General features: G+C 42.1%; 1 protein-coding gene, 1 long non-coding RNA gene and 1 pseudogene across 4 annotated transcripts; 1 reads left to right on the forward strand and 2 right to left on the reverse strand.

The window, feature by feature from the left end:
- The first annotated feature begins 415 nt into the window (after positions 1–415).
- Positions 416–1,210, forward strand: LOC110870476 (annotated as a pseudogene).
- A 2,827-nt stretch (positions 1,211–4,037) lies between these two features.
- Positions 4,038–21,417, reverse strand: LOC110873596. Of its 3 annotated transcripts, none has more exons than XR_002555293.2 (3): positions 21,252–21,417; positions 20,852–20,992; positions 4,038–4,405 (listed from the first exon to the last, which is right to left on the reverse strand). It is a non-coding gene; the product is annotated as an uncharacterized LOC110873596 (long non-coding RNA). The 3 variants fall into 3 exon arrangements; XR_002555294.2 differs by having other exon boundaries at positions 21,278–21,416; XR_002555292.2 differs by having other exon boundaries at positions 21,260–21,416.
- On the reverse strand, positions 15,300–17,481 carry LOC110873595. The gene is made up of 3 exons (XM_035975863.1): positions 16,200–17,481; positions 15,834–16,124; positions 15,300–15,770 (listed from the first exon to the last, which is right to left on the reverse strand). Exons 1-3 carry the CDS (start codon positions 16,953–16,955, stop codon positions 15,339–15,341), a joined length of 1,479 nt encoding a protein of 492 aa, XP_035831756.1. The 5' UTR covers positions 16,956–17,481; the 3' UTR covers positions 15,300–15,338.
- Positions 21,418–23,822: the final 2,405 nt, after the last annotated feature.

Here is a 23,822-nt window from a genome sequence, read left to right on the forward strand (position 1 = left end):
TAAAGTCATACAAACGTAGATATATATCCATTTAATAAAGTAAGTAGCTAATGTGGGCTTGCCGGCTTGGTTATAATTTGCTAGCTACGTTTGATATCATTTTATTCAAATATCTTGATCCCAAAACATTATGTATCTGTATTCATGATATGTATACATATAATCGTATATATATATCCAGTTATTCGGGTGGGTGGAGTCTTGTTAAACTCGTGGATTTTGTCAAAGAGACAGTTGGGTGAATGCAATTGGAAAATCTCATTTATTTTCCCCCCAACATTTGATAGCTTTGCATTTATTGACATGGAAACTGTTTTTCCATTGGTACTGTACAAGTGTGTGTTGCATGCATGTATGTGTAGAGCACTATATAAATGCAGCATCAAGCATGCATCTTATATCAGATTTGATCAATATGACTTCAAGTACTAAGTTGTTTCTTCTTGTTCTTCTTGGTGTTCTTGTTTCTACATCCACTGCTCGGAAGCTGACTTCCTCCGCTTCGGAGCAGTCTTTTCGGGATGAAAAGACATTCTTTCGTGGTGGGTTTGGAGGCCGAGTTGGTCATGGATTTGGTGGTGGCGGCGGTGGTGGTGGTGGATTAGGAGGTGGTTCTGGTGGTGGATTAGGAGGTGGTTCTGGATTGGGAGGTGGTGGTGGTTTAGGTAGCGGTTCAGGCGGTGGTTTAGGTAGTGGTTCTGGTGGTGGATTAGGCAGTGGTGTTGGTGGTGGATTAGGAGGTGGTTCTGGATTGGGAGGTGGTGGTGGTTCGGGCAGTGGATTAGGTGGATTGGGTGGTGGTGGTGGATTGGGTGGTGGTTCTGGAATGGGTGGTGGTGGTGGATTGGGTGGTGGTTCTGGACTGGGAGGTGGTTCTGGATTGGGTGGTGGTGGTGGATTCGGTGGTGGCTCTGGAATGGGTGGTGGTGGTGGATTGGGAGGTGGTTCTGGATTGGGAGGTGGCAGTGGATTAGGCGGCGGTTCTGGATTGGGAGGTGGTGGTGGTGGAGGTGGATTTGGTGGTGGAGTAGGAGGTGGGTCTGGATACGGAGGAGGAGCTGGTGGTGGTTTTGGTGGTGGGTCTATGATTGGAGGAGGGACATGAGGTGGTGGAGGGTTTGGTGGTGGTGGTGGCGGTGGCGGTGGCGATGGACTTGGTGGTGGTTTTGGTGGTGGGTCAGGTGGGGGTGTTGGTGGTGGAATGCCTTGAGGCCTAAGACCATAAGTGCATGCATGGCATGAATAAATATAGTTGCAATGTGCATTGTTGGGACTTTGGGAGTTGATTGCTAATGAATTCTATGTGTTTGTATTAATCTAAACCATAAATAAAAGATGGTTTTATGTTGTAATGAAAAAAAAATTGTTCTTTTGCATTTGTATTACATTTACAAATTGTGACTCATGTATTGAAGTGCCTTATAAAAATGAGTTAATTTTTTTTCTTGGTTTTAAAAAATTGTTTCATATATATATATATATATATATATATATAGTGTTATAATACACTTCTTACACTTCTCACACTTTGAGCACTTTTTACAGGATCCTCTACCTATATGAGTTAATTTTTTTTCTTGGTTTTAAAAAATTGTTTCATATATATATATATATATATATATATATATATATATATATATATATATATATATATATATATATAGTGTTATAATACACTTCTCACACTTTGAGCACTTTTTATAGGATCCTCTACCTATATATATATATATATATATATGAAACAATTTTTTAAAACCAAGAAAAAAAATTAACTCATTTTTATAAGGCACTTCAATACATGAGTCACAATTTGTGAATGTGAGAATGATAGAGGATCCTGTAAGAAAGGTCTAAAGTGTGAGAATGGTAAGAAAGAATCTCAGCCATTAGATCTTTTGATCTAATGGTTGAGATCAATAGGGACCAAATTGTAAAATATTTTCATTAATTTGGACTGATTTGAAATATCTAGGGGCAATATAGTCTTTTAAACCCACTAGAAATTAGGTAATGCACATGTAACTTCCCCCCGTCTTTTTTAAACGTCAATAACTTTTTATACGTAACTTAAAAAAAAATTACACCATCATAACGAGCGTTTTTTTATATTTAATATGAATACCATATTGCTATACTTATATAGAGAAAAAAATATGTTTCGATCAGATGTTTAGTCAATGAATGGTGTTATATACTTGCTGAATGGTTTATATACTTACTGAATGGTGTTATATACTTGCTGAATGGTGTTATATACTTACTGAATGGTGTTATATACTTGCTGAATGCTGAATGGTGTTATATACTTGCTGAATGGTGTTATATACTTCCTATAATTAAGGTGGCGCACTACAAAAAAAATGAGTATGAGAGACTGAAAAATCAGTCTCTCATACATTCAAATCAGCCCCTCATGGTTATCGGGGACTGATTTGCTAGTCCCCAGTCAGTACCGGATACCTAGTACTAGATAGTGGTTTTAGTAACTAAAAATCAGTCTCCATTGTATGACACCAATAGGGACTAACGGTCAGTATCTAATAAATAAAAATTCAGTCCTTAATTTGCCTCCAGGTAGGGGTGAGCAAAAAACGGTTCTGGAACCACGGAACCTTGAACCCGAACCAAAACCACAATGGACCCGAACCTTTTGCTCTAGAAGGGTCGGTTCGTGGGTTTCATAATACTCAACAAAATGGTTTCGGGTCGGTTCCGGTTCCGACCCATGGGTATTGGATAAGAACCACAAGAACCACAAGGAACTGATTTTCATACGATCATTCATATGCTTTATCATTTATGTATTGGATTTTTTCCATATTAAAATACAATTCTTACATATCAACTAGGATTTCCTATTACGATCATTTATATGCTATTTATTTAATTTATTTATTGGATTTTGGATCATTTATATGTTATTATTTGATAAACTGGTCTATTTGAATTGGCTTTTTTGATTTGTGGATTGATTTATGCTATTGTTTGAATGATGATTATTTAATATTAAATTGGTTTGAGTTCATATTTTTTATGTTCATGTTTTAAACCAACGAACTATTACTGTTGCATATGATGTTCAAAAAGATACAAGTAATGTAATGGTCTTAAACCCAATATTGCATAGTAATGCTGACTAATAAAAGCCAATTGTCAATGACTATTGTCATTTTGTCCGGTTGACCAAAAAGTCAACTCTGTTGTTATGAACCATATTGCAGTCAATGGGAATAAAAATTGGCTTTGGTGAGTAGTCCAACCAGTAACTATGTAGAACGCTCAAAATTAAATAAATGGTTCCGGTGGAACCATATGGGTTTGAGACCCGTGAGACCCTCCTAGGACCCGAACCATTACATTACTAATCGGTTCGGTTATGGTTTTCATAATACTTAATAAATGGTTCCGGGTACGGGTCGGGTCCGGGTCGATTCTGAAAGGTTCTTACCCGTTGCTCACCCCTACCTCCAGGTACCACGTCATTTCAGTCTCTGATATATTTCTTGAGTGACTGTAAATCGGTCTTGGATACCATGATATTTTAGTCCCTAATGTATAACTTTGGGGACTGAAAATCAGTCCTCTAGCATGTCTATATTGTCCCTAATACGTTTTGTGAGGTTCAAAATTCATATCAAATCAGTCTTTAATAAGGTGTTTAAAAGACAGAGATTTAGTCACTAGCACCACACGTTTCAGTCTTTAATATGCTTCTTTTAGGGACTGAAAATTAATCTTACATAGCATGTTATTTTAGTCCTTAATATGTTTTTTGAGACTGAAAATCAGTATCTCATAACAAATGTTTTCTGTCTCCAATATTCTTATTTACCAGTCCCTAATACGTTCCTTCGGAGACTCAAAAGTAGTCTCTGATACTAAGTTTTCGATACAAGCTTTATTCAGTCTGAATATGAATTTACAGTCCCTAATGTATTTCATTTCAAAAGTGTAATAATCTTCAATATGATGTCATTTCATTCTCTATGTATCCAACCAACAATATCATAACACGTTAATTATAAAGTTCAAAACAATTGACAATTAAACATACAAATTAATTAACTTGGTTGATCAATTCTAAAATATAAAACAATATTAGATAAATCAACTAATAATATGTAGGGAATAAGTTCTAACTAACTTCCTATGTCAGGTCATCAGTGCCACTATTGCTAATATTGCTCTTTGTGTTGTCTCAGTTTCTTCTTGTTCGGTTTCAGTTCCTCCTCCTCGAGTGTTATAACCTGACTATGATGATCTTCGGTATCACTTGAAGTTGGCTAATACAATTTAGTTAGCAATATCATCCAATGATTCTCTTGGCTCAACATAAGTCTAACACCTATCTCCCATATGAAAACCACACCATGATGACATAGAGTCACTATCTTAAGTGCCATTACTGCAAGAAAAATCAGTTTGTTGTTATAAATGTATCTAACATTTTTAATTTTGTAAGTCTCATATGATGCAAGGTAAAATAATATGCGACTTAACGGCCCCAATAAAATTGAACCGGAGAGAAATAACAAGAGTATCTACTTAATAAGAATACAAGTAAAATAAAGTCGGGTAAACAAGTGAAATCTTACCATATATACTCAAAATAAAAGTTGGGTAAACAAGTTACATCTTATCATAATGTTAATGTGAAAGAAGAATGTTTACCTATTTTCAACATGTTTTCAGTAAGAAAGTAATATAGCAATTAACAGCCAAACTTTATGACACCGAGAACCATACATGATCTGCTTTATGCTTTCATTTAGTTCCTTGTCATACAAATTCTAGATTTCTAGATCTTTTTAGACAAAGAGATAAATACATAACAAAAAGAGTCTAGTTCTTGTTCAATTCTCATGATAAATTACAACTTTATAAAATAGAGAGACCCAAAGGACGGGCTGATAGTAAGTAAGTAATTAAACTACGCACAATATAATTAATAAAAATGCAGATTGCAATATCAAGTCAAGTTTTCAAAAATGTTAGGTTTGAGTTTTTTTTTTAATCTTGGATGGGTAACAGGGTAAAAAGAAATGGGTCAAGCTGGATAGCTAACCAAAAGTGTATTTTTTAATGCAAAGCAAGTTAATGCTTAGGAGCAAACACCTGTGATTAGATATTTTACAAATAAGAAAACACTCAAAGGTTATAGGGTTTAAACGAGACAAGTTATTCTCATGTGCTACTCGAAATCAGATTGAAACTAGATGAGCTTCTACAAGCTTGAGCCTGAGCCTACAAGTAAGCTTGTTTAGTAATGAGCCCCAACTTCACTTATCGAGCTTGAAGGGGTATGGTCCCAAAAAGTTGCGCAAACCTCCGCCCAGGTTGCGCGCGGAACCATACTCCTTATTTCAGAAAACTTATTAATAGTATCCACGCGCGACCTACACGCGTTGTAGTTTACCCCGCGCGAGGCAAGGCTCACAAGAGGCCCAGATATCAGCACTTAGCATAAAACAATGGAACAAATGAGCCACTCAGTAGGGAAGCGCGCGGCTACCTACAGTGGTACATAAGGTACAAGTGGCAGTAAAAGGAGCCAATGAGCGTCTAGCAGGCTCTGGTCAATCGTGCGCCACGATCGCCTGACGAGAAGTACACAAGGACGCCTACGTGGCACCAATCAGAGGACGGAGACAACTGTCCCACGATCTCCACTTGTCTGCTGATGACAGAAGGACAACAAGGCCGACAACAATGACACGTGGCTCCAATCAAGGTGCGCCAGCACCAACGAGCGTCTAGAAGCCACTAAGCGGTCGACGCCAGTGAGACAAAGAGCATATCCGTTTTGTTGTCCGCTTCTGGCCCAAGGCCCATCAGCCCATAACCTCTTACACCTCTCCGGCTATAAATAGAGACCTCATTCCACAGGTTAAACATTCTATTCCCTCAGCTCTCACTCTTTACACTTAATTACTCTCCAAGCAGTCGCTTATTCTCACGCCGGAGCCTGGTTAAGAGGGAAACCCCCACATTCCCCTCTTAACGAGTAACGGTGTTCTGTTTTGCAGGATTGATTACCAAGTCGGAGCTCAAATATCCTTAAGAAGATTAACCATCATGAAAGGAACATAAACCAATCTAATTAACTCCCTAATTAGATCACTGTTTCTTCATTGGCGCCCACCGATTTTTTTTTCTATAACCACCCTCATCTTCTTTTATTTGAGCCTTTTGACACCTCTTTCTTCCTTCGACTATGACTGGTCAAGGAATCATCCCAGAGTTCGGTTTCGGAACCAACTCTAACACGGCGTTGGGCGAAGGAATCCAAAACTTCCAAGCCCAACAAATCGAAGAAATCGGCGAAGTTGAAATCAACAATACTGGGGGTCCGCGCGGGAGCTTCACCCGCATCACCCAAGTGGGCACCCCAGGGAACGGAGAAGGACCTTCGAACACAGCGCCACCTCAAAATGTATCTGCATTGCTTGGCTTACCAGAAGGCGAAACCCCAGCCTCGTGGTATGCCAAGACATCGCCACTATCAATGCAGCATACCAATCGCTCATCGCGCAGCAAGCAGTTTTGACGGCAGAACCGTCCTTGGTCACCCCCCAGAGTCAGGGGGTGCGCCAAATGCCCCCACCAGCCAATATACAAGGCAGAATCAACAGGCCTCCCCCTACAAGACGTTTAAGCGTACAAGACACGCGCGATACAAGAGGGGAAACGGATAGTTACTACGACTATCCGTCGAACCTTCAACGAGGCCCTGTTCACAGCCGGCTCACGCCGCGCAACATGAACAACGAATGGGAAGAGACGGACCCATATGATCCCACATGGGAAGGTGACGAAGAATCGTCAGTCTTTAATCGTTTGCCAAAAAACCATGAGTACTACAAGCCAAGACAACACATTGGCTACACAGAAGAAGCTGAAAGAGATTTCCGCCTGGCATACAGACCAGCGGAAGCTGCGGAACACTCCAAGTTTATCCCGAAAATTGCACTCGCGCCGCTTTCACGAGAGAAGCTACCCCCAACTGTTGGGAAATTCAATGGGTTGACTGACCCAGACGATCACGTCAGAACATTCACGAGTGTGGGCTGCATGGGAGGTTGGAACATGCCCATGTGGTGCCACCTGTTCATTCAAACTCTTACCGGAGCGGCTCGCGCCTGGTTTGACAGCCTTCCGCCTGGGAAGATTAAATCATGGACAGATTTCAAGACGCAAATCTTAAGCTACTTTAGCCAACAACGTCGCTACCAACGTGACACAGCCGAAGTAGAAGATATTTGGCGAAGAGATGGTGAAGGTCTGGAGGACTTCATCACGCGTTTTAACAAAGAGTGTCTGGAAATAGGCGGCGTCAGTGAGCAACTCATGCGCTGTCACTTCAAAAAGGCTATACGCTGCGATAGTCTCATTAGAACCATCACAGGCAAAGATGGAATGCCAAAGGAGTGGGATAAACTAATGGAAGCCGCAAAAATCGTCGCGCAAACTGAGGAGTCCCTCGCTGGTGGAAAGGGCTACTACCCAGAAGATCGATTTTCAAGAGGAAGTACGCGCGATAACAACAACAAGCGTAACAAATATAAGAGTCATGACTGGAAGTCTGAGAGACCAAGAGGCCGTGACGACAGGCCGCGCTACAGAGAAGATGCGCGAGAAACGATTGACCGAATCGGTTACAAGAAGGCGGTCAGAGACGACAATCGTGACAAACACTGGACTCCGCTCACAAAAACTCCAAAGGAGGTATTGATGACGGAGAATGTCGATTTCAAGGCGCCCAGACCAATGACAAACAAGAAAGGGCAAGACCCCAACTTGTACTGCGATTTTCACAAAGATTCAGGGCACCTGACCGACGACTGTTATAGCTTGCGCCAAGAAATCGAGAGAGCGCTCAAAAGCGGTAAGCTAAGCCATTTAGTGAAGAATGTACGCAAGGAAACCCGTCAACTCCAGCGCCACGATGAAGGGAACCACAAAAAGGTCCGACGACTAGAGACTCACATGGTCAACAGACCCAGGTATAGCGCGAAAGAGAAAGGAAAACGCCCTTATGAACCTTCTTGGCAAGAGCAGCAAGTTATATTTCCGTTAGTGCGCGGCGGACCTCGCGCCACACGTCCTGTGGTCATCACCGGCATAATCGGGCATTATGAAACTGACTACATATTCATAGACCCGGGAAGTACTGCCGACATCATTTACGAACAGTGTTTCAATCAGTTGGATGAAGAGGATAAAGCGCGACTCGAACCTGTCGATTATCCTTTGTCTGGATTTTGCAACGAGATGGTTTTTCCTCTCGGACAGATCAGTTTCCCCGTCACGCTCTCTGACGGGAAACACTCAAGAACAACAAATGTGAACTTCATGGTAATGCCAGTGAAATCGAGGCATGATGTGCTTATTGGTAGGGAAACACAAGGCGAGCTAAACATGGTGACTTCAACGCCTCATTCCGCGATAGGTTTCCCAACCAAGACAGGAGTAGCAATCATATATGCCAAGAAAGAAGTAATGTCAACTGAAGAGCTGCGCCCAACAAAGGCGGCAAGGGTCTCCACGACCGAGCCAGAGAAATGGGTTTTAAACCGAAAATACCCTGAGCAGACTGTGACAATTGGCCACGCCATTTCGTCAGACATCAGAACACGTCTAAAGCAACTGCTGTTTCGAAACATGGATATATTTGCCTGGACACCGGCAGACATGACCGGTGTCCCGCGCAACATCACCGAGCATTGCTTAAACACGTACCCATCTGTCGAGCCAAAGGTCCAAAGAAGGCGCAGCCTAGGGGCAGACAAGACAAAAGCAATGAACGAGCAAGTATGTGAGCTGCTCAAAGCCGGGATCCTGCGAGAGGTAAGATATCAGAGTTGGGTGGCGAACCCCGTGATGGTCGAAAAATCAAATGGCGGATGGCGCATGTGCGTAGACTACACTGATCTCAACAAGGCGTGCCCAAAGGATTGCTATTCCTTGCCTGAGATCGATAAAAAAATAGATTCTCTCGCGCCATACCGATGGAAGTGCTTTTTGGATTGCTACAAAGGATACCATCAAGTACAGATGAAGCTAGAAAATGAAGACAAGACAGCGTTCAGAACGGATCTTGGAATCTTCTGCTACACAAAGATGCCTTTTGGCCTGAAGAATGCAGGCGCGACATATCAACGCTTGATGGACAAGACCTTCGCAGGTGACATCGGAAAGCATATTGAGGTTTATATCGATGATCTAGTGGTTAAAAGTCCTGAGGAGGACCAAATGTTGAAAGACATCGAGAAAACGTTCAACTCATTGCGCAGCGTAAATATGAAGCTAAATCCAGCCAAGTGTTCCTTTGGCATGGAAGAAGGGAAGTTTCTAGGCTTCATTGTCACAAACGGCGGTTTCAAGGTGAATCCAGAGAAAGTACAAGCTATAGAACGAATGCCCTCACCGAGAAACATCAAGGAAATGCAACGACTAGCCGGCCGGCTGGCCGCGCATAATCGTTTTCTCTCCAATCACGCCGCAAAGTCGTATCCCTTCATTAGCACGTTGCGCAATTGTGTGAAGAAGCAAGAGTTCAAATGGACCCCGGAAGCCGAAACAGCTTTTCAACAAATGAAAGCGTGTCTGATCGAACTCCCTACCCTGACTGCACCATTTGAGAAGGAGCCCCTCGTACTGTACTTGTCCTCCTCGGATAAGGCAGTAGGGTCAGTATTATTGGTCGACAGAAACGGGGTACAAACCCCGATCTACTACGTCAGCAGGGTACTCACTGACCCAGAAACAAGATATTCCACAATGGAAAAGCTGGTTCTTGCGCTGCTACACGCCTCCCGAAGGCTGCGCCGATACTTCACAGGCCATGTGATAACTGTGCTTACAAATTTCCACATTGGCACCATACTACAGAAGCCTGAGACATCAGGCAGGTTGGCAAAATGGGCCATTGAACTGGGCGGCCATAACATCTTGTACAGGCCGCGCCCGGCCATTAAGGGGCAAGTCCTCGCCGACTTCATCACAGAAGTGCCGGCCGATAAAATCAAGGAGTGCGAGCTGATAGAGACTCCCGAGAAAGATACAACAGATGAAACTTGGATGCTTTACACCGACGGGGCATCAAATGAAGATGGCGCGGGAGTAGGATTGCGCCTGGTGAGCCTAGAGAATCACGAGTTTACTTACGCCATTAAGTTGGACTTCAAAAACACCAACAACGAGGCTGAGTACGAAGCATTTCTGGCAGGCTTACGCCTCGCCATCAAGATGGGAGCAAAAAACTTGCGCGCACATGTTGACTCACTCCTGATAGCCAGTCAAGTAAATGGCATATACGACGCGAAGGGAGAAGTCATGGCTCTATATCTGGAACAAGCGAAAGAATTGCTCCAACAATTCGAAACTCACAAGGTTATACATATCAATCGCTCAGAAAACAAGCCTGCCGATGCCTTGAGCAAGCTTGCCTCGACTTCCTTTCAACATCTCGCCAAGGATGTAAGGATAGAGGTACTCAAGAATCCATCGGTATTACTGCGACAAGTGAACGTGATCGAAACAGGGCAACCATCGTGGATGACCCCAATCATCCAATACTTGCAAGAAGGGGTGCTCCCTGAAAACAAAGCGGAAGCAAGAAAGATCCAAAACAAAGCCCTACAATACGAAATGAACGGCGGTATTTTGTACCGAAAATCCTTCCTAGGGCCACTGCTACGCTGTGTGGACCCTCAGGATGCGAATTACCTGATAAGGGAGATCCACGAGGGGATCTGCGGCATTCACTCTGGACCACGGATGGTTGTCGCGAAGATCATGAGCGCCGGTTACTACTGGCCTGGTATGCATGTCGACGCAATGAAGGAGATCCGCAAATGTGACTCTTGCCAGAGGCATTCTCCAAAAACACTGCGCCCTAAAAATGATCTTATCCCTGTATCCACCGCATGGCCCTTTCAGCAATGGGGAATTGACATGGTGGGACCCTTCCCAGATGCTCCCGGCGCCGTAAAGTTTATCATAGTGGCTGTCGACTACTTCACCAAGTGGGTAGAGGCCAAAGCCCTTGCATCCACCACAGCTATGATTGTGCGCAAGTTCATCTGGGAGCACATCATATGCAGATTTGGCCTTCCGCTCAAGATCGTAACTGACAATGGCACCAACTTCGCATCAGATGATCTCAAGAAGTGGATGAAGGAGATGAACATTGAACACACTTTCACATCCGTTGCGCACCCCCAAGGCAACGGACAAGTGGAAAGCGTGAACAAATGCATCGTCGAGGGAATAAAGGCCAGATTGGGAACAAGGCGACGAGGATGGGTTGATGAGCTCCCAAGCATTTTATGGGCTCATCGAACCATGCCAAAGACGAGTACCGGCGAAACCCCCTTTAGCTTGGTATATGGCTCAGAGGCGGTTATCCTGGCGGAGATTGGCCTACCCTCACCACGTATGACAGCGGTCAACTCAATTGACAATGAAGCAGAAAGGCGCTTGGACTTGGACCTGTTAGAAGAAAGGCGCGAACTCGCGCGAATCAAAGAGGCCAAGTACAAAACCCAGCTGGAAAGGTACTACAACACAAGAGTCCGCATTTGTACCTTCACCCCAGGAGAATACGTCTTTCGCGACAATGAAGCGTCAAATGCGGAACGTCCAGGGAAGTTGGCACCTAAATGGGAAGGCCCATATCTGATACATGAGGTCTTGGGAAAAGGGGCCTACAAATTACGCACCCTAGATGGCCACATCTTACCAAGGACATGGAATGCGCAACAACTGCGCAAATGTTATATGTAATCTATTCCGGCCTTGCGCCCCAGTTTAATTCCTTACGTCGGCTATAAGCCACTAGCAATTATGTACGAAGGCCTACGCGCCCACTTTTGACTTAATGAACGCATACGACATGTTTCTCTATTACATTTTTTCGTTACAAATGCATGCTAAACTTTTGATTAGCGCGAAAACACTCCAGCATCTCAGAGTGTAAGACCCTAATACGTATTTGACTAAAAGTCACAGCGGAAGTTCAAGCCATAAACTTTCTTACATTATAAACACCTTAACTTATTTAAAAATTAACTTTAACATAACTCTTTCACATAAATCCATCAATCGACTTATTTACTAAGTAAAATCATAGCTTATGTTTACTACATTATATACATCAACGTTCCCGTACAATCCCACTAGTGACTCGATCCTCGATCTCTGTTCCTTGATGATCCTCATGACTCGTACTACCTGCGCTCACCACATTAAATTCATAACATTAGTACGCATTATAAACATACAAGATTTATTCACGTTTACTTTTTGTTCCGTTAACTCTTTACATCCCAGCTTTCCATCTGTTCGTACATTCCGTGGTGAGACTTTCTCATTGTACCTGCGTTACACTTCGTTCACAAGGCACACTATTATTATCGTCAATACTCAATTTCATTGAATACATGCGTACATACTTTCATACATACTTACATATTTGCATCCGTTCATACATAACTACTTACAAACCTACGTACCTACATTCATACGTACGTTCCTACATACGTGCATACCTACATACATACATGCATACATGTCTACATACATACCTATTACATGCCTTCTCACAACCCTACATACGTGCACACATTCGTACATACTCACTTGGATATATATATACACATACACATACTACCTACATACACACCTACATACATACATACATACATTCATTCATACATACATACATACATACCTTCATTCGTATCTACTTAAGGAAATTCTTAACTTAGTATCCCACATTTAGGTACCATATTACTACATATTCTTTAGGATCCCACCTTTAGGTACCATATTACTACATATTCTTTAGGATCCCACCTTTAGGTACCATATTACTACATATTCCTTAGGATCCCACCTTTAGGTACCATATTACTACATATTCTTTAGGATCCCACCTTTAGGTACCATATTACTACATATTCTTTAGGATCCCACCTTTAGGTACCATATTACTACATATTCCTTAGGATCCCACCTTTAGGTACCATATTACTACATATTCTTTAGGATCCCACCTTTAGGTACCATATTACTACATATTCCTTAGGATCCCACATTTAGGTACCGTATTACTATATATTCTTCCTACATGCTTGTAAATTCACATCCTATCAAATGAACTTAAAATCCCATAACCGCCTTAAGGAAAATCTTAACTTACACGCTATCGGCTTATTACCCTCTTACCCACAATTCGACCCGTTCATGCATTCTTCAACGTAACTTGTTTGTTTTACCATAAACTCTTATAAACCTAATAATACCAGTGACATCTATCATAAAATAATAAGTTCTTAGACATTTTGCATCCTCTTAACACATTATCGTTCATATACTTAGTTTTGACCCGTTAAGGGTATTTGCGCGTTAATGGTTTATGACATACCAAGACCATACTCTTCGCTTCCATACTTGTCCAAGACATCACACTAATCAATAACTTGCTTCTAAACTACTTATTAAGATCGTTTGCCCAAAATACCCATCAAGGGCATTTTGGTCAACTTTAATCCCGTCATTTACGACGAAAGACTTTCCTACATATTTAACCTCAAACATCATGTTTAATTAATTTCAACACTTTATTACTTACTTGAACTAAGAAGTGATTACGGAAATCACTTACCTTGTGCATCCGTGTTCATAACCGCTTCCTTGCCTCATCTTGACCCGTTATCCTTCCATGCTTGGTCCATGCTAGTGTGGTTTCTATTCTTTCATGCCGTCATGCCATAATAATGTTAGTATTTATACTTATTCATATTAACATACATTTTTCCAACTCTTATCTACATTGACTTCCACTAACACGCATACGACATGATTTGTCAACCACTTAGATCATATTAATGACATCATATTAATTTCATACATAATGTCGTATAACACATACAACTATATGATCGCCTAGTCGCTTACACAATATACACATACTTATGCTTTCTTAACTCTACATTCGACAACCGCATTGTTCGACATCCGCACAATCAAATTATCATCTTACATATGTACACGACATAATTCCAACATTATCACTTATCAATAAACTACGCATCACATATTCGTACACATTTGCTCTCAATCACCATGAATCAAATGCATAAAGTATATGGCGAGCATTACATCATTGGGACATAAGGTACAAGTTCCTAATGCATAATTTTACCAAACCATACATTCAAATCCGAATTCTCATAATGACTCCACCTTAAGCATACTTAACTTATTATTTTGCTAACGGCTACACCATAAGCACCTTCTACATAACTTTCATACAATTTCACAAATTTTGCTCTCTTAGGCATTTTATCGAACACTTGGCGGGTGTACTACTAACAAAACATTATGTACAAGCATTCTTTGCGAATTCTTACTAACTCATATCAAGATCATCAAATTCCACTAGAATCATGTAATTTTCATACTATACCCAAATTAACTGACCATTACTCATTACATACAACATCATACATCAATCTTACACAACTAATGAACATGCATGATTATCCATATCATCATATTCACTACCACAAGTGGGTTTCATTCAAAATCATCAAATTACTTAGAATCTTGCATAGTTCATGTTCTATAATGTGATTCTAACACATCTACATGATCAATTTCATACAATTTCATGGATTGACCATAACCCACTTCATAGCAAGATCATCAAATCATAAAATACAACTTACCACATGTTTATTAGGGCTAGATCATCAAGAAAACGAGTTCATGCATCGGATTTGAGCCCTATTTCCTTGTCAATTTGAAGCTTTCTTGAGAACTAGGGTTTCACCCCTTTTTCTTTTCTCCTGCTCGATCTCACGCACCCTTGTGTGGGTGTGTGTGTGATTTTTGTTTTAGTAAACCAAACTTCCAAGTTTGGCACTCCAAGTCCCTCAAGTTTAACTTACTATCATATATGCCACAAGTTTCACCATTTAGCTTATCTAATAGGCATTTAACTAGGTTTATTAACCTAGTTATTGTATCTCGTTTTATTAAACATGGCAACATGCTAACGAATTTAATAATTCGAATTTTGGGGTGTTACACAGAGTTTGTTCAAATCGCCTCCAAGGTCCCCCGCAAACAAAGCGCGAGACCGGGCGGTAACCTTTTATATCAAGGACACTTCAATTTATTCGAGCTAATTTAACCTAAGTTTTATAGCAATGCAATAATTGCAACGGAAAAAACGAAAATCTTTCATACCATTCAAAACTTGCGCAACATTGTACATTCAATTACCAAAAGAAAATTACAAGGGCATAAAAGCCTATCAACAGCCTACCCTATTCAACATGACGGTCACCATCATCATCGCCGTCATCATCGCCATCATCATCGCCATCATCATCATTGCCATCATCATCGCCATCGCCACCATCATCACCAGCTGGCTCTTCATCGGATAACTCGACAGTAACTGGTGGATCGAGGACCGCTTTAAGGCGCTGGCACCAGTCGTCTTTCTTCAAGGATTCCACAACCAGATCCATGATAGGCAAGGAAAGGTTGTCATACGAGTTTTCAGCTTGTGCAAGCGCAGCATCAGCACGATCAGTCACCGAGCAATGGCTTACATCGAATTCTTGCCCTAGTATCTGCTCAACGTGACTGGCACATTCTAAGTAACCACCTCGGTGACCCACCGCACGCGCCGCATCGGTAAGACCAGCAACGGCGCGGTCTAGCTCACCAGCATTCAAGATGGAGTTGGCAACCTTCAACAAAAGAAAAGTGTTAAAGATAACCCTTAACAAGATAGAAGCATAAAAAGTACTCACCAGCACTACTCCACGAGTGCGCATCCATTCAGCTTCTGAGACAAGCGTATCGACGATGCCTTGAGCCTCGGAGTAGTTGGTTTGGGCCACATTCAGCGCAGCAGTGCTAACAGCACGCGCCTCCTCAGCCGTAGCAGCCTTAACCCTCTCGGCCTCCAGGTCGATTTCCAACGACTCACATCTGTCGATTTGCTCGTTCAAGCGACGTTTGAGCTCCGCAATCTCAACGTCCTTGGCATGGAGATCTCTGTACTTGTTAGACAGCTGCACCTTGACCTCAGACAACTCAACCTGGAGACCGACAAAACAACTTAGGCTGGGTTGTTAAAAACATAGCCAGAATAAAGGAAAACAAATAAGACTAACCTCCACCTGTTGCTTAGCAGCCTTCTCTCCCTGCGCCTCCTCTACCTTCGAGGTCAAGTCAGCAACTTTAGCCTCAAGATCAACTATCTTCTGTCGAGCCGCATAGGCGCGCTCGTTGTCTTGGGCACAAATACGTTTAAACTCGGCCTTCTCTTTGGCCAGTTGCTCTTCAACATTATGAAGTTTCTTTTGCAGGCCCTCGCGGCCCCATGCTTCGGCTTTCTTATCAGCTTCAAATTTGGCTCTCTCCTCACCAAGAGCAGCCTTGAACTTTTCAAACTCAGCAATACGTTTTAACGAGCGCTCACGATAAGCCTCCCAATCGGCGCGCTCTCTAACCATCGTTCGCCATTCACGGACTATCTGGTGGTTGGCAGCACGAGCGTTGGCCTCTCCAAGTATAAAGGTGCGATATAGCATTTCATGGGGTTTCGCCCTTTGCCGGTTAACTTCTGCAGGGGTAAACGAATTCAAGAACCACTCGCGGCAAGGGGCAAATTCATGAAACGTATCTTTCTGCTTTAAGCTCCAAGGGGCTTGGTGAGGAGCATCGCCGCGCTCTTCTTCATTATAAGTTTTGTAATAGATATCGCCGACGGTATCCTTCGCCCCGATCACGTTCGGGTTAAAACCCCCTGCACCACCAGAGCTCGCGCTGCTTGAAGCATGTCGACCCGCACCCTTAGAAGTAATGACAGGAGCGGAGTGGGTAGGGTTTGTAACCTCAGGCCCTTGAACGTTAACAGGCCGCTCCATAGCCTTCTTCTTTTCTAACTCCTCCAGGGCCCTTTTTTTCGCCGCTTCGGCCACCCTCTCCTCCTCCGCCTTCCTTTTCCTCTCCTCCTCTTTCTTTTTTTCCTCCTCCTCCTTCCTCTTCCTCTCTTCTTCATCCTTCCTCTTCTTCTCGGCAACCCTCTTCTTCTCTTCCTCTCTCTTCTGACCCTCCTCCACCTTTCGCTGCGCCTCAGCAGCCTTCGCGGCATCCTGAGCAGCAGTGTCAGTGGACTTGACGGTAATCTTGGGCCTCTTCGCCGCAGCCTCACTGAACGTGACACCCTTCTCAGGGGTCTTCTTCTTGATTTCTGAAAAAATAAAGCAAGTGCATTTAAGTAAAGAGAAAAGTATTAAGAAGAGAAGCGAAAAACATACCAGGAGAAAATTTGTATAACGAGCGCAGCTTGCTCGTTTTCCCAACCGCGGGAATCACAACAGATGTAGGGGCGGAAGCCACACCAGTCGTGGCTTCGCTCCTACCCCTCTTCCGCCCAATAAGCTGGGCACCGGCATCTTCTTCTTCAGCTTCGTCATCTTCAGGAAAAGATGGAGTCGCGCCAGCTTCAGGGTTACGAGAACCCGCGCTCCCAGAGCTTTTCGACCCACCAGCACCAGTTTTTCCCTTAGCTACATGTGACAAGCCTTCAATTGAGTCACTGATGATCACATAATCATCTAAGTCACGTTGACGAAGGCGAAGAGTACCTTTGACAGCAGCAGTTGTCGCGCGACTAGGGCCAGTGCCCTTGCTGGTCACTTCAGGCTCCACCTTCTTCTTCTTCTTTACAGGTTTCTTTTTCTTCTCCTCAGGGTCAATCCCCAGGTCGCGCAACACACCTGCAAAGATTTTAGACCAGGAACTTAGCTCTCCGCTGGAAGAACCTACTGACTCCTCGCTGGAAAGATAGAGAGTCTCTTTCCCAGCAAGAGTCACAGAGCGCAAAGGACGAGGTTTAGGGTATTGCGCACCTTCAGTAGCGGTGGGCGGCGAAGCGAAGGCATCAGCAGCTGGAAACATGAAATTGCCTTTAATCTGGTCATACCAGCTTTCCTCGTCATCGCGCAATGGGCGAACGCCCATGGAGCCACCAAATGTCGAGAAGGCAGCTTGATAGAGTTGCGTTTCTAAACATGCACTTAAGTAAGTTAGCAGCAATTAAAGCAGATTAACTGAAAAAACAACAAAGAGGAAACTAACCTTGATCGCCGATCTTCAAAACCGGAACCTCCCTGCTGCTAGGTGACCACTGGTCACTCATCTTAGCAGCAACCAACACATTTTCCCCAAACACCCGATTTGGGGTTGGGGTTAGCTGCTGGTACCACCGAGCAGTTTTTGGAATGGGAAGATCTTCCTTCGGTATGGCCTCGGTCCAGTCCCTAAAATGCATGGCAACCGGCAAAACCTCTTCCCTGATAAAGAAGAACTTAGGTTTCCAGTCATGGAAACTCTTCGGTGGGTTCAGTAAAATCTTCTTCGCCGCACCACGGGTCGCAAAAGAAAAGAACCCCATTGTCCTCTGCAATTGGTAGAAAGCACGAAACTTATCTACAGATGGCTCAATGCCATGAGAATGGCACAAGAACTCGAAGTGCCTTACCCTCACCATCCCGGGTGGGCTCATCTGCGATATATGAAAGTTGTAGTGATGAAGGATACTGCCCATAAAGTTGGTCGCCGACAGTCGGAAATTGCCCTGAAGGAAGAAGTCTTCGTATAAAGTGATGTAACCGGGTGGTGCATCAGCCGCGGTCTGGCCCTGAGCCGGATACCGGGCATCCCACTCCGGTGGGAATCGGAAACTACGAACGATTTGTTCGAAGAGACCTAAGTCCCATTTAAGGACAGGAACTGGTCCTTCCTCAATAACAGCAACCTCCTGATGTTCTTCACTCATTTTTTCAGAAAGATCTGGAAAAAACTCGAAGAAAAGTTTGAAGATTTGAAGATGTGTAGCCAACTCTTTGAAGATTCAAAGAGTTCTGAGAGGAAAGTAGAGAAGAAACGAAGAGAAGTGAGAATCTCTCACCTTCTCTTCGGATATATATATCCATCGCATTTAATGCGATGGGTAACCGTGCCGCATTCGCCGCTAGGCTAACCAACAGGAAGTTGCCACGTCAAGCGGAAAACCAGGGGTGACGATTACCACGCGCGCGTGGGCCTCACTCTCCTGACATGAAGTGCAACCGCCGCAGGCGGCATGATGACACTCGTGCCAGGGGTCAACTCAAACGTCGCTCTCAGCGACTTATCTCACCAACCCGTCAGAAGTTCAAATTTCGAAGTTTCCCGCCATAAAAGTTGCAAGTAACTTCATGCAGAAGTTACATGAACCGCGCCAGCTACATATCACCTCCAATAAACCCGCGCGCCTGATCAGACAAACGGCAATCCCTAAAGACCTGCATTGGTACTTGCGCAATTGAAAACAGCATTTTCCACATGCGCCACACCAATCAGGATCAAAAGAACATTTCCCTTATTATACTTATTTCTCCTAATTTTATTAAGTCCAGAGCTCCAACCACTTGCGTTGCGCATGGTGCAGCACTGGACTGGGGGGACTTGAAGGGGTATGGTCCCAAAAAGTCGCGCAAACCTCCGCCCAGGTTGCGCGCGGAACCATACTCCTTATTTCAGAAAACTTATTAACAGTATCCACGCGCGACCTACACGCGTTGTAGTTTACCCCGCGCGAGGCAAGGCTCACAAGAGGCCCAGATATCAGCACTTAGCATAAAACAATGGAACAAATGAGCCACTCAGTAGGGAAGCGCGCGGCTACCTACAGTGGTACATAAGGTACAAGTGGCAGTAAAAGGAGCCAATGAGCGTCTAGCAGGCTCTGGTCAATCGTGCGCCACGATCGCCTGACGAGAAGTACACAAGGACGCCTACGTGGCACCAATCAGAGGACGGAGACAACTGTCCCACGATCTCCACTTGTCTGCTGATGACAGAAGGACAACAAGGCCGACAACAATGACACGTGGCTCCAATCAAGGTGCGCCAGCACCAACGAGCGTCTAGAAGCCACTAAGCGGTCGACGCCAGTGAGACAAAGAGCATATCCGTTTTGTTGTCCGCTTCTGGCCCAAGGCCCATCAGCCCATAACCTCTTACACCTCTCCGGCTATAAATAGAGACCTCATTCCACAGGTAAACATTCTATTCCCTCAGCTCTCACTCTTTACACTTAATTACTCTCCAAGCAGTCGCTTATTCTCACGCCGGAGCCTGGTTAAGAGGGAAACCCCCACATTCCCCTCTTAACGAGTAACGGTGTTCTGTTTTGCAGGATTGATTACCAAGTCGGAGCTCAAATATCCTTAAGAAGATTAACCATCATGAAAGGAACATAAACCAATCTAATTAACTCCCTAATTAGATCACTGTTTCTTCAGAGCTGAAGCTCGAGCTCTTGCCGACTTGAGAGCCTAAACAAGCCAGATATTTATAGTATGATTTATATATATAACGATTCTTATTTAGAAAACTACGAAATAAATTATATATAAATATGTGTGTATAATGTTATACATTGTTTTTTTTAAATAAATATCTAAAACTAATATAAGTTGAATAATAAACAAGCTAAGCTCGAGCTTTATAAGCAAAGCTCAATCCGAGCCGAGCTCAAGCTTTCATAAGTTAATCGAGCTCAAGCCTAGCCGGGTTTGAGTTCAGCTCTACTCGTTTGCACCCCTACTCAGCAGCAAACACATGTAAAAACAGAATGAAGTCCTTGGTTGGCATACGCATACTTAACGCAAACTAATAGTAAATAATATTATTGCATTAGTTCAAACATTATCAAGCCACAACTTCAATTCTTCAAACCAGTTGTGTAAAATATTGCAATTGATGAACTTACCTCAACCAAATTAGGACCAGATGGTTTCGTTCTTGATACCTTACTAAAAGGAAATGATCAACGTCCCATCAACCAGAATGCCTTTTACCTTTGTGTCTATTTTCCATTCATGAAGAAAACTTTTGTAACTTAGAACCATATCTGCATTTAGCACGAGAGATAAGAAAAAAGAAGTTAATTCCCATTTTGTACTTCATATCATGAAAGTACTAAACTCATCCATCTCTTTTTTCATTGCTTCATAAATGTAATTAGTATTTGTTATTTATATAATTTAGTGTTATGTATGGTTTTGAAATCAAATCAGTGACATCGGACCCTTCATGTGACGATTATTCAACAGCATAATCAAGAATACATCAAAATATAACAATGAAATGAAGATTAAGGGAGAATCAACCTGCTTACCAGAGATTTCAGCCTTACCTCTTCCTGGTTCAACTATCCCGTCGCACGCGCGCTAGTACCACAACAACCACTGCAACCGATGAGTCCCCATATTCCCGTCGTAGCCACCGCATACCCTGGTTCAGAATCGGTAACAATTGTCTCCCCTGCAGTAACAAAAAAAACCCTCTTTTGGGAGCTGGGAGGAGGGAGATCAAAAATTTTGATTTTTTTCATTTGATGAAAAGTGGGCGGGAACTCTTTTTGAGGATATACTTTTCTTTAAACTTTTAACCAATAAAAATAAAATAGCTAATATTTAGGTTTATATGATATTTAATGAAATAACAAGAATATAATGATAACGTATATGTATAAACTAGGGATAAGCATTTGGTACTGGGTACTGGTACGGTACCGGTATCAGTACAGAATTTTTCGGTACCGGTTCCCACTTTTTGATATTTTCGATATCGGTACCGGTTCGGTACGGTTTTTACCTTCAAATACTAGTACCGTACCGGTCCCGTAACAGTACCGAATAGTACCGGCATGGTTGCAGAAATCGGCCTAGGCGGCCGATTAATCGGCGCCTAGGCGCTAGGCGGTCATCTACTGCCTAATTTTGAGCTAGGCGGTCAAGTAATCGGTCATGGTCAAAAATCGGTCAAAATCGGTCCTAGGCGGTCAAAATCGGTCCTAGACGGTCAAAAATCGGATTAATCGGACAATATTAGTCGGTCAAAATCGATAAAAATCGGTCCTAGTCGGTTCTAGGCGCTCCTAGGCGGTCAAAATTGGTCAGAATCGGTCAAAATCGAACCATACTATCTGAAAGTTGAAGTATTTATGTGAATTTTGAAGTATTATTTTTATATTATTGGGTATATATATAATTTTGAAAAAATACATATACAAATCCCATTCCGATTAATCCCGATTAATCCTGATTAATCCCGATTAATCCTGATTAATCCCGATTAATCCCTAGGCTGTACCTCACCGCCCGACTAGCGCCTAGCGCCTTCTACAACATTGAGTACCGGTATCCAATTTTGATGAATTTCGATACCGGTACAAAACGGTACCATGCTTATCCCTAGTATAAACCTTTATATAAGTAATAAGTTACTAGTCGTTCAAAACAAAAAGTGATAAGTTACAAGTCGTTCAAAACAAAAAGTAATAAGTTACAAGCTGTAAGTAAAAAAATATTAGTATAAAACTAAAAAAAAAAAACTATATAAGTAATTTAATGTCACCTAATATAGCTCAATAACACACTAATACCCAATAAGAGCCAATGCGATAAAATTACGGGAATTTTTAGGATACAAAAAATCTACTAGTTTTTGGTTAGATAGGATTTTATTAAGTCATATCGTGTTGCACTAATTTTTAGTGATATGTATCCTAGGTAAATAGTATGTCCATTCCTAGCCAAGCTTAGCTTTGGATAATCAATATAGCTCATAGAGAAAAATAATAGACCATACATGTCTTAGTGATTCATATTAGGTGTTTATAGCCATCCCTTATCGAGCCATGGTGAGTTTTAAGAGTTGCAATAGCTCATAGCGAGGCATAATGGGTGTCATTATATCACAATAGGGTCTCTAATGTGTTAGATTTGATAAATTATTTTCATGACTAACCATGAGTGACCAAAGTTTGTCCTTGTTTGAGTAAGTGAGAGTTTATTTAACAAACATAGTATTGTAGACTAAATTCAGTACACAAATTTTTAGGACAGAATTACAATTTATAATACAATTCATTGAAATGGTGGAAAATGCGTTGAGTATTGTAGACTAAATATCAATGCCTAACTATTTCATTTACAAAATTCTTAAGAGACTGAATTTTAGTTTTAAATAAGGCTACTTATAAGAAGTTTGAGACTAATTTTCAATCTCTGATACTTCCTTTAAAATGGTAGAACTTAAGCCAAATAAGTGGATACTAAAAGTCAATCCTTAATCCTTTTATATATAAAAGGCGTTTATGACTGAAAATCAATCCTTAACTCATTCTGTTTTTTATTTTTTATTATTTTTGGAATATTAAGAACTCAGTCGCCGATACACTTGCTCCATTTTTCATTACAAAGGAAACTTTTTGGGACTGAATTTTAGTTACCAAAGAAGTTACATTCGAAACTTTATATTGTGCAAACATATTTGAGACTGAAGTTTAGTTACTGATAATTTCCTTTACGAACATGCATTCCAAACTAAATATTAGTCCCCAATTCTGCCTATCTTGAATATATTAAGAACGGATATTCAGTCCCTGATATGTTCCCTCTATACTAGAGACAAAAGATTAGTCTCCAATACGTTTGTGCATTTTTCATCATAGAGGGAACATATTTAAGACTGAAATTTAGTAATCAATAAATTTCCCTCCAAAACTTTATATGGCATAAACATATTTGCGACTGAAATTTAGTCTCAAATAAGGTGTCAAGATATTAGCGGCTGATTATCGGTCACTAAAACATGTCGCACAGAAATCAGTCCCCAATGTTATTATTAACTGATAAATCAGTCCTAGATATTACATATTTGAGACTGATATATCA

This window comes from Helianthus annuus, chromosome 8, assembly GCF_002127325.2.
Source record: "Helianthus annuus cultivar XRQ/B chromosome 8, HanXRQr2.0-SUNRISE, whole genome shotgun sequence".
Classification (NCBI taxonomy): domain Eukaryota; kingdom Viridiplantae; phylum Streptophyta; class Magnoliopsida; order Asterales; family Asteraceae; genus Helianthus; species Helianthus annuus.

Bases quoted from the DNA above. Each gene is read 5' to 3' on its own strand.
- LOC110873595 (XM_035975863.1), bottom strand. From the start codon at position 16,955: ATGGAGCGGCCTGTTAACGTTCAAGGGCCTGAGGTTACAAACCCTACC. The intron at 16,125-16,199 runs GTTAGTCTTATT...GTCGGTCTCCAG, and splicing joins CTGCTAAGCAACAGGTGGAG to GTTGAGTTGTCTGAGGTCAA. The intron at 15,771-15,833 runs GTGAGTACTTTT...CTTTTGTTGAAG, and splicing joins GCACTCGTGGAGTAGTGCTG to GTTGCCAACTCCATCTTGAA.